The 14,646-nt window shown below is 38.2% G+C and overlaps 1 protein-coding gene across 1 annotated transcript in view; it reads left to right on the top strand.

The window, feature by feature from the left end:
• Positions 1-14,646, top strand: part of dcc (DCC netrin 1 receptor) — a 306,408-nt gene that overhangs the window by 177,555 nt on the left and 114,207 nt on the right. Inside the window, exons 9-12 of the mRNA XM_074689948.1 lie at positions 3,233-3,387; positions 5,052-5,200; positions 5,345-5,483; positions 9,346-9,395. Of these exons, the coding sequence (XP_074546049.1) occupies positions 3,233-3,387; positions 5,052-5,200; positions 5,345-5,483; positions 9,346-9,395 (493 nt within the window). The remainder of the gene's footprint in view (positions 1-3,232; positions 3,388-5,051; positions 5,201-5,344; positions 5,484-9,345; positions 9,396-14,646) is intronic.

Here is a 14,646-nt window from a genome sequence, read left to right as displayed (position 1 = left end):
CAGAGAGATTGTGTCAGTCCTAATCACTTACAGAAGATACAGAGGCAGAGGTTTTGTCAGTTCTAATGACTCGGAGAAAAATACACAGACAGGTTTTTGCAGCTCTAATAACTTTCAGAAAATGAAACGGGATGGAGACAGTGAGAGATTACTGGAGAGAGGGCGATGGCAGGAGGAGAGAGGGGGGATAAAAAAATTGTCAGTTGTAATGACTTCCAGAAAATGTATTGACAATAAAAAAATCCTACAGAAAGAGTGGGGAAGAGATGAAAAGAAGGCAAGCAGAAAGAATTAGATGGATAAAAAAGGGTTTTCGTCCTTCAGTTAAGAGGATTTTGGCAGAGGCTGTAGCTGAGCATGTCATACTTTGTATTATTCTGAGATTATGTTTAAGTCGTCGGGAATTACTACTTGTCTTGTCAGTACTACTGCAGGTATTTGAAGCCAGTTTTTATCAACAAAATAGTTTTTTGAACTTCAGATTGTCTCAAACATTTTTTTCAGGATGTTCTAACCCCTGGTAACAGTGGACACTCCCCAAAACCAACTATCACTCCTCGAGCCCATTTCATGGTGACATAGCCGGTGGGTTCTGAGATTAAAAACACACAGATGGGTGTATTTTGCAGAGTGCAGAGTAGAACCGTTAACCTATGTGGCTGAACTTGTTTAAATAAAGCTGGTTGCAGATTTTTGTAGAAGATTCTCCTGGCAGCCAATCAATTGAATTTTGCCAGTACTGGACTTAAAGGTAGGGTCTGCAGGAATTTTGGTTACTTGTAAGTAAACACTACATTGAAACTAGACTCCTCCTCCTCCTTGAATCCACGCTAGCGACAGCAAGACCAAGACCATGACTTGAACACACTCTATAGCCTAGCAACTTCCTGCAGCATCCTGTTTTTACTTAGGAGAGACTCGAGAGCTGCGCAGCTGACTTGGCATGTTAGCTCGAGCTAACGGAAAAGCCAGCTCATGTTGCTCTTCATCCCGTGTTGCTCTCCAAGTTCCTGAAAGCAGGTGAAAGTTGAACCAAACTTCACCCTGATTAAGGAAAAAGCTTTATTTGTTTGGTGTTTTGTTTCACTTTGGTCATGTTTTTGTTCCTCTCTGCTACGTCAGTTATCATAGCTGCTCTGATTAGCTTCCACTCGGGATCATCAACAGACAAAGTCACTTGCACTCTGGGCACGCTGTATTTAGCTGATGTAACCATGCTTACTCTCAGCCCAGCAAACGTCCAATACAACCAAAACATCAACATACAGGCAGAGGAGTTGGTGGAAGCAGACACAGACACTGACACACATGTACAGAGGCCCATAGGAGACAATTTAGCGGAATTATTCCCCGAAAAAACCTACATTTATTTTTTTATAGGAAAATCTTGCAGACTCTACCTTTAAGTTGGGAGCACATAACAGTTTATCTCATCTCCACAAACCTGTGAGTGAAATCAACTACGGACATCTTAGACAGAGTCCATGTTGTTACAAAATTCCTACCATCCGTCAGAAAACAAAAGACAAATGTGACAGTAGCTTTACCTCAAAACACTGAGTTTTAATTTACACACCCTTTTTAAGATGCATTTTAGATTTCCAGTATTTTTTACAGATTCATTTCTATCAATTCAGAACATAACAGAAAATTCTTCAAGATGTTCTGCTTTGAAGTTTTTAAACTATGCAGTTAAGAGCTTCTTTTTCTGCAGTTGTCTTCTGTCATTTGATCTTGACACTCCAGGTCTAGCCGCCTTGGAGAAAATACAGTCTGGAATAAGACAAAAGAAAAGAGAAACAAACAGCAAACGGCATAGAGACAGGGTGAAAGAGTCGAAGCAGAGATAGGAGCATCTCTCAGAGTATTATTTGTTTTGGAGCAGGCTGAATGACCACAGACTGTGGCCTTTGAAGGTTAAAGAGGATCCACACTGTGTGACAGAAACAGACCTGCTGGTTAACTTGACATCCAGCTCGGCCTCTCTGCCTTTTTACTCAGCAGCTCAGAGAAAAATATGGATCCATAAACCCCAAGAACTCACTGGCCTTCTGTATTTTCTTTAACCTCTGTGTACCTCTGCTGCTGCTGCTGAGGATGATGATGGTAGTGGTGATGACACTGCTGGATTTGTTGCTCTGACAGTTTGTATTCGACCTCTACTGTACAGACAGAAATATCCTAATAACTTGACATGAAGCGTGTGGTGAAGAGCCAACTTGCAGTCTTCAGTGGATTTTGTTCTCTCTTGGATTCTCTGTTAACTGTAGCAATCTTTCTCAAACACATAAATCCACTCTAACAACATACACTAGAATTACAGTGGCCTGCAGCTGTGACAGCAAACACACTTTTATTTATTTATTTTCCATTAGAACGTCTTCTCTTTCTGTTCTTAGTTGCAGGAGTTTGCTCCCTTGAAATTACAGCTTGAACACAGTCTTCTTTGTATTAATTTACATCAATTTAATTTAATTTAATTTATTTCTAATTTTATTCTCCTTGCTGATTTAATCAGGGATTAGCAAGAATCTGGAAATAAACACTGTTTTGTCTTACATCCTTCATTTCATTTTTTTAAATTTAAGGCAAGTATAAAGATGATCAGTGGAAAAAATATATAATCTCAACAAAGTGAAATACTCAGACTTCCTCTAAAGATCCTTCCCAATCAGTTCTCTTCACCGTGAAGTGAGCAAGTCCACTTCACTGCGACTGTTGCAGAGGATGCATGCTCCTCTGTGCAGATGTCTCTGCAGTGATTTAGTGATTAGTCAAGGGCTGAGAGGCTGCAAAGGTGCCGTAATCTGAGGATTAGCTGCAGTTACCAAGGGATTACACAGATTACATCTGATTAAAGCTCAGATAATCTGTACAGTTACAACATAAAACTGTGTTCATTTTAAAAGTAGTTTTTCTTGGTGTCACCTTCAAGCAAACCCTTTTTTCTGTATTGTCCTTTTTGCGAGACAATGCAGAACGGAGTGTTTATAGATAAGTGGGAAGGCAAAATGTGTAAAGGTTATGTCAGCTTTCCAAGTGAGACAGAGACAACGACTGAGAAAGCATTTGAGATATTAATGGACTTGGACTCTCCATAAAAACAGCACTTATGACTTAAGATAGGCTACAAAACATGAAATTAAAAAGATAACACATTGGATTTTCATGCCTGTGTTGTCATATTTGTGATGAGAGTGTTAAATTCAAAACTTGTGTTTTCCTCCATCAGGGAGCGGTCAGTGAATGTGTCAGAGCCAGAGTCTCTGGAGCTGACCGTGTCCAACCTGAAACCAGAGGAGAGCTACAGCTTCAGAGTCATCGCCTACAACGACGTGGGGCCAGGAGAAAGCTCTGCCCCCCTGAGGATCACAACCAAACCAGACCGTAAGACACACACACACACACACACACACACACACACACACACACACACCACACACACACACACACACACACACACTCATATGATTTACGTTAAGGCAAAAAATATACATACATATAGTTATACGTTTTTTCAACAAAAAATCGCAAAAAAACCCCGTAAAATTTGAATCAAATCTGCAGCCCAAAAGTTGTAAAATAATCAAATCGGGGGAAAGGCATAATGTCTGTCCCCTAGTGAACAATGTTAAAAATGGAACCAGATCTTGCACTTCCAGCTTCTTTCCTGGTCCATACCTATGAGTTTTGCAGTTCACGCTAGCTCAGAGGTTTTATTGTTGTGAAGTCTCTGACATAAGTCCCCTGCCTCTCTGCCTGATGAATAAAACCTCCCACTGCATCCTGTACCTGTTCCTTCTTCCGCTGATTGCAGCCTGGGAATCCCGACTGTGTACTTAAAGGGCAGCGGACATGAATCATTGCATTTGGTAAAATGATAAAACCACACAGCGAGGGTAAGAACAGTACACTCCACTTCAATCAACTCAATAAAAACACCACAAGTGTGTGACAGTTTTGTATTCTAGATGAAAGGTTGTTCCTCAGGTCAGCCTGAATTTGCTGGATGGTCAGTTGAGCAGGGCTGTTATGGGAATCAAAGTCCCTCCCACAGATTTTGGCCATATCTACTGATTCCCTCAGACTCCATGTATTCTTCCAGGGCAAAGCTATGTTAACACTTATAGCATACCTCCTCACAACAACAAACAAATTGGTCTCTAACTTTGGCATCATTTTGGGTGATATTCATACTCCAGCGAGATGGTCTCTTAGAAAGGACTTGTCATTGCACTGTGCTCTTCAGCTTAGTATTGTTAATGCCACTCAACCTTAATCGAGTCTATCCTCTCGAGACCCAATAACATATATTTGTCTGCTGTAGAGAACATCACTTTCAAAAAAAAAACCAAAATAGGCTGCATGGAGAAAACTTGTTGTGCTCTGTAGATGACATCCTGAGCTTTCCACTGATATCTGATTTGTTAGTTTATCCAATTAAACATAAGACCTGTTTTTCCAAAATGGCCATCCAACCAACAACTGTGTTTTATGTGGGTGAGAAAAGAAAGTGGTCAGATTTATGGAAATGCTGTGCCTTTAAATGTAAACACTGTACTTTTCTTAAAACACAACTGTTTACTCTATATTTTGATGAGTCTCAATGTCCTACTTGGTTTTTTTTTAACTTGCTTAAGACAACAGCTGTTCCCAATGTCCTCCACAGTGAACATGGGGACTTGCTAGATTTTTCTTTCTGTGAAATGCAAGGTATTCCAGGCACACATTTTTTCTTCGACTTCTCAGGATATAAAGCATTTCATCTGAAGCCATCAGTGTCTTTTGAGTCTTGTTATCATGCGTCAGTCACTGATAAATTCCAGCACAGCAAACAGGTTATAAAATATGTAGCTTGATTGCCCTTGTGTCCAACTGATCCATTATCCACTTAGCACAGCGCAGCCTAACACCGCTGTCTTAGCAACATGCTGTGAAAATAACAGCTGTAAATTTTAATAGCCCAGACATGTGACAGGTAGGGATACGTGCAGCAGCACGCTGGATTTCTATCAATATAAGCATCTTGTTTTCTCTCTATGTCCTTACAGTCCAGGTTCCCAGCAGGGTTGAGTCGCTCCAGGCTGAGGCTCTGTCACCCACCTCTGTCCAGGTGAGCTGGGAGCCTCCAGCTCTCCCAAACGGCCCCATCCTGGGTTACAGACTACTGTGGACAGAGAGCCCGTCTGGCAAGGAACAGGTCAGCACATCAACACCTTCTAAGGATAGCATGTAACTGGTGTTACTGTGTTTTCTGCCTTGAATCTGGAAATATACAACCAAAGTGTGAAAATACAGCCAATTTTGTGAAGATGTTGAATCATGCTGTTCTGTCTGTTTTCAGAGTGTGGAAGTGAGCGGACTCAACTATAAGATGGATGGACTCAATAAGTTCACAGAGTACACAGTTCGGGTACTGGCGATCAACCGTTATGGCCCAGGAACTGCCTCAGACATCGTTAGCATCACAACCCAATCAGACGGTGAGTCTCACCGTCCTCTGAAATTTTCTTAACACCAACTGCACTCAGGTATATCAGTGTATGACATTTTCACTTTTCTTTTCTTCATCTCATTCCTTAGAGTAGTGTTTGTATGCCTTGTTCTGGTGAGTCTCATGTACACTGTGAATAGGTAGTTCTGCATCTTGACATTGCTGAAATATCATCAGGACAAAGGTTTTTAAAAAGTCAAGCTTTGTCAGGTCTGTCTTTCAAACATCTTTTAAACTTTTTGTTTATTGAATCATCAATTTTGAAGCATTTTGGGACGTTAGGAAATGTAAACTCTGATTGCCTTTTGCAACAAAATCAAGCAATTTTTTTTGCTTCATTTGAAATACTTGACCTCAACTTGAGTCTTCTTCCATGCAGTTATCTGTTTATGGGGATGAATAAATCCTGTCAGTTTACTGCCAATGCAACCAGTGAACTGTCTGATTTTACTCTCTATTCACAGATTTGTTTTCTTAATACATGATACTCAGTTTGAAATAACTCAAGCAGCTTGAATCATTCCCTTTCTTTTGAATTTTCTGTGAAAATGTAAATAAGTCTATTGATGCTGAAAATCTTCTGCAGTTCAGAGCTTGCAGCAGAGTCACACTAATTTACATTATTCAGAAAAAGCACAGTTGCTCACTTTTCTCTTTCTGCGGACAGATCTGACAAAACATAATTAACTCTATTTTCAATTCTAAACCTTGACATATTTATTTCAGCATCCTGCTTAAATGTTCACAGCAGTAAAAAACAAAGAAGTTGTCTGTTTTAACCTGTGTAATGAGTAAGATCTAAATAAATGTGAACCTTTAGATTTTTTAATGTCACTGCCGCTGAATCACTAAACTAGAAATAATGTAACACACACACCAACAGTTTGTAAAGCAAGTCATTATAACAATTCAATCACCATTTACTGTAGACATTTTTACATATGTAAAACAATGATTTGAACTCATCTACTGAAGTTATACTACTATTAAATTTGAAGTTAGTGTTGATAATTGAACCAACACTGATATTCCTGAAAAGGCAAATCTTATGTTAAAGGCAAAAGAACAAACTTATTAACCTTCCACTAATGTCTGATAACACTCAGGGCATTAGACAGTCTGCAGTGAAACTGGTTTAAACTGGTCCCTATTTGAAGCCCTGTAGCCGTTCAGCTGAGACCTGGGAACTGCTTGCCCAGGTGCTGCTTATTACCTGACACTGTGTGTGTGTGCATGTGTGTGTGCATGTGTGTGTGCATGTGTGTGTGAGGGTTTGGATGGAGGAACAGGGAATACGGAATGAAAAGCTGAGCAATAGACACACACTTCATCCTTTCTGTCTTGCTCTCTCCTGCTGTCAGTTGTTTCATTAGGGGACTTCGGGGTCTTTAATTAAGCTCCGAGATGAGGAAGGAGCTGCTTTATTTTAGCCTCTTAGCCTGACACACTAATGGAGTGCACATGCACATGCACACACACACACACCTCACACACAGACACACGTGCACGCACACACACGTAGTGACTGTAGAGACTGTGTTAAGTTGTCATGGTGGGAGGAAGACTGTGGTAAGTGGAATTGTTCATTAATTAGAATCTGACTTTGACAGTCTTTTTAAACATTCTGTTAAAATCTGAATTTCACGTGGAGTTGGATGCTTTGTCTGTAAACTAGAAGTGATAGTGTGTGTGTGTGTGGGCTTTTATTGCATGCTGTATGAGCACAAACTGAGCAACTTTTTTTATATGATATTTAAATAGTAGGGGATCATATCATATCAAGTGTGATGTTTACATCAAGTTTACAAATGCTTAAATACTCAAGCAGTTAACTGCATGAACTGATCGTTTACTCTTTGGACTGGACTGCTGCAGATTAAATGGTCTCAGCCAAAAATTTTGGCAGCGTTTTCCTCAAATGTTAATTTTCAAGTATGCATTTTTAGTAGTCACAACATTTTCTCACATATTTTTTTCTGTATTTTATCCTCTAGCTTGTTAAAATAAGCAAAGCATAAAATTAAATGAAATAAAAAATACTCTGGACTAATTGTGGATATACTCTTGGTGGTATCAACCATTGGTTTATCAAAAAGTGTCAACTAGCATTTACAACATAGGAATTGTGCTAACTTACTCATAACTGCTGGCTTTAAAAAAAAATAAAAACAGGTTAGTTGTAAAATAAAATTACCCACCAGACTTTGAAAATTAACAAAAACCAGACTGCAAATATGCAGTGCTGCAGTAAAGTCGGCCTTATAACACAATGTACTTGCCAGGAACTCTTTGACCTTTGGAGCCAGCCTCAACTGGTCACCCAGTGGCTTCAGTTATAACAGATTTACCAGAATTTTAGGAGTTGAAGTAATATCAAGAAGACTCAAAAACAAAGCAAGTGGACTGTGTAGAGTTTGGGAAGACATTTCATCCAAGAAGCTTTGTCAGTTCCGACTTCTTGAATGAAACGTGTTCCCAAACTCTTCACAGTCCAGTTGCCTTGTTTTCAAGTCTTCAGAATCAGATTAACCATCATCTGGACGAATGAGAATCTACATGGACAAGCCATAGGGAATAGCTGAGTTCCGATTTCTATCATAAGAAACATTACAGCACACAAGACACAGGATTTAGCAAATAGTGAGTGCTTACACGGACTGGAGTATCCCGATTTTCTGAACTGTTTACGTCACCCATTACTGTTATGGTAATTTTTTTTAAACATCCTACTCTGAGCGAGCTAGTTTAGTCCATAGTCTGTTTCATAAAAGGACTCAAAGCTACACACTGAGTCCATAAACCCTCCAAAGAATTGTCCAGAGAGGTTAATATTAATTAAGTGAGAATAAGGCTTCTTTAATTTTGTTTGCAACCAGTTGAGTCGCCCCCTGTTGGCCATTAGAAAATGTGCTGTTTTAAAAAGATTCATGTAGGAAAACTGCCGTTCTTGGTTTGGTTGTCCTCTTGTCTAAGAAAATGGTGCCTGTTGTTTACTTTTTGATTGCTGGCGGGGCCACAGTTTTGTTTACACTAAGCCCACAGACTGAGCCTTTAATTTCTCCACTGAATAAAATCTGAGCTCGGACTGAAACATTGCGCTGCTGACTGCTGCACAGGCCGTTTTTATTGCTGTAAATAAACTTCCACGCAGACACAGTGAGAGAGGGAGAGAATGGAGGCATCTGTCCAGCTGCAATCACAGCACAAATTAACACCAACGATCTGAAATAACACACACCCACAGATGCAGCGTGACTGTATTGTGAATCTCCCGGCTGCTTCTCGATGATAACAATGACTTGTGGGCTAATTGAATCCACAATAAAACTGACACGCACACTATCACTGGCACACACACACATACATTATCACACACATGCATACATAAACACACACACACACCAACACACACATGCCACATGCACAGAGTGAGCAGCTGAATCAATAGATAAGCTGCTGACGGTTAATCAGGCGTCTGGCTGGACAGATGCAGAGTTCAAATCAAAACACTTTAATTCTCAGTTTTGAGCGTCACGCCCAGCCTCCGATTCACAATGAAGACCACACACGCCTTGTGCGTCTTCTTCTTCCTGTTTCTCCTTAACCTCCTTGTACCTTTTTGTCTTTGTAATCATTCTGTTTTTCACATATATTCCCTGATTTTACGGTCTAATTTTAAACCGTTTATCATTGCGTTTTTGTTTGCTTCTTGTCCTTACATTTCTTCATCCACATTTTTTGATACACACAAACATCAGCTGTGTAAATGCAAAAATTCATTGTTAGTTTGTCTTTTTCTCATAAATGACATGATCTGAAGTATTCACTCTGTTTTTATTTTGACTTTACAGTTCCCAGCTCTCCTCCTCAAAACATCACCTTAGAGGTTGTCCTGTCCAGGGTGAGTTTAAACATTTATATCTTGTTTTCACCTGTCTCTGTCCTCATTTCTACTCTCCCCAAAGCAACAGTCACCTCAACAAAGTAATAATAAACAGAAAAAAAACTCTAACTTCATCCATTGCAAGCTGACTCAGCTCTGGATATATAGATTTGCTGCACAATTTTTAAGTAACATAAACAAGTAAGCCTAACTGTCAAATGCACTGGTGGTTATTGTGTGCATTACCCTTCACTCATTGTTTATAAATACTACATATATGTATAAAAAGTCACTTGTCACTGGTAAACAAGTTGATATAAATTAGGGATTTCAAGATGATTTTGTAGTTTTGAGAAGGGTGAAAATGATTTTTTTCTTCAACTAAATTCTGATTTCACTGATACTTCCATGTCAGCAGAATCCTATCAGCCCTTTTCCGATGAATTAGTATCAACCTGAACATCTCAATTAATGCTCAAATTCAGACATGATCATGTTACTTCGCTGTTATTCATATTAAAGACATTTCCATTTAAAATTATGTTAGACAAACTGAACAAGACTTCTGTGAGCCAGAAGTTATGTTGACATTTTCATCCTCATTCAGCTCTCCTTCTCAGAACTTAAAATAGAAGTGAGGCTAATGTGACATATTTGAAAATTCTTGTCAATATCACAACTGTTTGTTTGAGTGACCTTATAAAGATCAGCAATCTATAGGTGCTCTAAACAGCTCTGCTGCTGGTGTCTGGATTACAGGACATAATTTTCAGTAATCGTTTTGGGTCCAGTGGCTCCTCTTGCAGCTATCTATCATATCTCACATTTTCTTAATTTCAAGACCAGCCGGTAACATGCAGACACTAGCATTTTGAAATGTGATGTTTTAATTGTAAAATGTGACAGACTCTTTCCTAGAATTGAACTGAACTGATATGATGTATGCGATCAGGTTGTCCCTGTCATTGTCATTATTGCTCTGGTGTTTTGACCAATCAAAGCACACAGCTGAAGCCTTTTTCTTCCTTTGGATCCTCTGACCTAGAACTTAATATTAGTCATTTTTTTGTGACACATATGTCGACTGTAATACTGCCATTAGTCAGCTGCTCTCAGGTGATCTGGCCTCATTTTCACGATTGATGTGATCCACAAATGTGTTTATAATCAGAGAGGGTAAGAGAGTCCATTTACCTTCCACATATTCCCAAATCACTGATTTTTTTCGCTGTCAAAGCTGCTCGTGTGATTTATGAAATACTTTACAAAAGCTAAAAAAAGAGACATTCTCCTTTGTGCATAAACCAGTGACCCCCATGTTCACTGACATGAGAGAACTCTGCCACTGCCTGGATTGCTCTGAGCAAGCCAAGAGCAGAGTTTAGGTGACCTCCAATAATAGCCTTACAACCAATCACATCCAATCGGCTTGATTTGCTCTCTTAAGTCAGGTCAGTTTTATCTGCATAACACATGTAATATGACAAGAATGGACTCAGTGAACTTCAAAATAGAGCAATGTTTAAAAAAGGAAAGATTAAAAACTAAATAATTTTAATGCAGAAGGTAAAAAATAGTTGCAATTAATAGCATGTGATTGGGATGAATAACATAGAAGAACCAGCGATGTTGGTATCAATGCAGGACTTAAAGGCCAGTGCCTATAAAGCTGTTTTCTGGGCTGCCAGCTCTTTTTTTTTTTTTTTTTCATAACACTGATGCAGTCAGTGCAAAACTGTTCTCTTAATCAGCTGTTAAGAAACACATTATGACTTATTAGTGTTATTTATCCATCAGCAGCACACCAAAATCAAGGAGCAGCAGGAACTCTGGCTGCACTTTTTTGACCACACTTTTGTTTTAGCTACATTTTCAAGATGAGGATCTGTTGTGGCACTTTTTCAATGGATTGTTTTGTTGCTGTTATTGTTGTTGTTGTTTTTTGTTTTACAAAATGTTAACGGTGATAAGCAAAGAAGAAGAACAAAGCGATTTATTACCAGACCTGATTGTCGTTACTTAAGAAAGTGGAAGTGCTGCAGGGCGTCTTTCATAACCTAGCAATATTAAGAGCCCATGAGAAGTGCTCTGAAAATTAAGGTCATGTGTGCTGTCAGCAACAACAGCAACAACAAAGTGACTCTTTAGCTTTTTTTAAAACAATTTTGAGTTTAATAAGTGAGCAAATAGGCAAACAGGCTGGACCAGTAAATGCTGATACATACGAAACTATGATATACCCAAAAGATAAATGCACAAGGGCTTCATTATGTCTGATGTGTAAATACACTAAACATTAAATATTAATATACACAAGGGTTTTTAAAGTGTTGGGCAGGAAATTTGCAGCTAAAGCTAGAAGGGGGAGACATGATGTAAGCATAATGTGGGAGGTAATTTGCAGGCTTATATCAAGGAGTTGCAAAAAGAAAAGAAAAGTTACAAACTTTTCCCCTGTTAGCAAAAGTTATGAATGAAATGAAAATGGAGTTGCGTAAACTGTAAAACACCAAAAGCTCATTTCTGTTGAAAGTTGCACAGGAACAAGATTAAAAAATGTCTAAACGTAAAATGTAGTTGCTTTTGGAAAATGACATGCTCATCACTGCAAAAAAAATGAAATCTTATCAAGTGTTTTTCTTTTATTTTCAGTAGAAAATGTCTTTTTAGACTTAATACAACCCACATTGCCCTGAGCAGTCCAGAAAATGTCTTATTTCAAGTTATTTAAAAAAATAAATCAGGTCTGAATTGCAACAAGTAAAAACAAATCTGCCAATGGAACAAGAGACAAGTTGCTTGTATTAAGACATTATTCTTCAAAGAAAACTTTGAGAAAATGTTTCTTATTCCATTGGCAGATTTTTTTTTTCTTGTTACAAGCATTTGAGACCTAATTTTTGTCTATAATCAACTTGTAAAAAGCCATTTTTCTAGTCTGACCATGTTGAATGTGGCTCATATAAAGTATGATAAGACAATTTTTACTTGGAATAAGACAAAAACACTGGATAAGATATTAGATTTTTGCAGTGTAGCACATATGCAGTATGTAAGTTCCCTCTAACATTTTTCAAAAGGGACCAAAAATGTTTTTTATTTTTTTTGTTTTGTTTTGTTTTTTTTGGAGAAGGGATTGCTGTACAAAACAGATGCTTCATTTTCTGTACTCACCAGCATGTCGACTTTGCTTCAGTCTTTTCAGTTAATCATTCACATTGTGCAGTGAGTTTGTGTCTGCTGTCAGTCTGCAGACTAATCTGCATCTCAACCACTCAGCAGTTAGTGCAGCAGAGATTTTTTTGTTCTGTCTTCTGGTCAAACACACAGACAGGGTACACAGTTATTTAAGATTCAGTGTGCAAGACATTCTTATGAGCGCCAGCAATTATACACAGAAATTGTGAGAAGGAAGCTCATGAAAACACCCAGAGTTTACTTCTATGTTGATTACTGTTATTATCAAAACAGACTTCTGAATGTGCAGCAAAGAAAAGCTGGGTAAGGGTTGTCTTGAGTTCAAAATACACATTTTTCTCTAGTTCAGTGTATTTATATTTAAGGAGGATTTATTTGCTTCACTTCATATATAAAAAAGCATCAAGAATCACAAAAAAAAAAAGAATCTAGGACTCTCTTTTATGTGCAAGATGCTCCAGACATCTAACAAGGCTGCACTCTAAAGATTCATTTCAACATTGTTTCACTGCATTCAGGTCATATGAGGGTACATTTCAACATTCACAGCAACAGCAGCGACGTGGCCTTTTACATAAACCAAGCACTCCTTCAAATAATCCTGCTGACTGCACAGAATTTATTTTGATGATCCAGTGGAAAACGGGGTTCGGAGATTTAGTTAAAAGTCAAAAAGTCACTTGCTGTTCTGAAAATGATCTTACTGCCTTAACTCTGTATCTCAGTGTTAATAAGTGTGCAGAAAGCCACTGAACATCAATTACTGTTTGATTACTGTCTATTTTGAAGCTTAAAATAATCACTGAAGATACCAAGAAAATTGTCCCCCTCACATCTGCAGAACCAAAGACTGTGGTTGTTATCCTGCAGCTGTCTTCAGAGGTAAACGTCAGACAGCTGCTGGATCCATGCAAAGAATGAGACACATTTTCTTTAATCTGCATGTTCAGCGTTTTTACTTTACACGGACAATTTTTAGGGTATGAAACTTGTTTACCTTCAGGATGTGTTGGGTTTGTGTTGGTTCATTCAATCTTAACAAGATTGTGTCGCCTGATCCTCTGACCAAATATTTCCATATCTTCTTGTGTAGATCCATTTCTATGGCAGATTAGAGTAGCTAACTCTGTGACAAATCGTCCCACTGGTTATCGAAGGGCTTCTAATGTAAGCAGCAGGAATTCCATCAGTAGTAACTTGACACAGATACATCTTCAAGCCTTTAGCAAACAGTAAAAAAGCCACCTGATCTGGCTGATACAGTGGATCTGTCCTGGCTGTGGTAAAAAAGCGTATATATTTGCTTTACATTAAAATGAATCAGCCGATCAAATATTAACTTTTGAAGAGGTCTGAGTGCAAACTTCTGCAGGGAAACCAGGAGACTTCTCTGAGCTGCTGGTCTGAGCTGCTGGACACACGAGTAGAGACACAATGAAAGGCATTAGGTTTTTTTTTTTTTTTTTTTTTTTTTTTTTAACCTCCTTCACCATTTTTCTAAGAGAATTTAAGCTGTGTATTCACAGCCAGTCCAATTTACCATTTTGACATTTAAACACAAACATGATGAACAAATTAGAAGGGTGAATTGCATGTGTAAAATCACTAGTATGAACATTAATACTACAGGAAGTTGGCACAGTCAAAGAGATGTCGCCCACTTTGGAGATGTCAGTGTCTTTGGACTGTTATAGAAGGAAAAATCAAATAAATACATACATACATATATAAATTAGTCGAGTACATAAATAAATAAATAAATAAATAAAGGAATAAATAAAGCAAACAATAGTCCCAAGTCTAATGAATGAGCAGAGACAAATTAATCAGTGTCTAACAAACGCAGAAGGGAATAAACCCACTAAAGTATGTGATAAAAGTATTCTACAGTCTGTTGGAACCATTAAATGTTCAACAAATTAAAGTATAGCCTAATGTTTTATATTCTATAGAAAAATACACTGCATAAAAGATACACGAAAAAAAGAAAATCACTGAAATGACCCGAAAGTAAATTGCCTGATCAGGAAACAAACCACGTTAAAAGTACAAATCAGGAAACAAAAACGTA

Source organism: Halichoeres trimaculatus, unplaced genomic scaffold (assembly GCF_033239565.1).
Source record: "Halichoeres trimaculatus isolate MK-OKI-2021-1 unplaced genomic scaffold, fHalTri1.1 fHalTri1_scaffold_16, whole genome shotgun sequence".
Classification (NCBI taxonomy): Eukaryota; Metazoa; Chordata; class Actinopteri; order Labriformes; family Labridae; genus Halichoeres; species Halichoeres trimaculatus.
The sequence above is the reverse complement of the archived record's forward strand: the minus strand, read 5'-3'. Positions and strand labels throughout refer to the sequence as shown.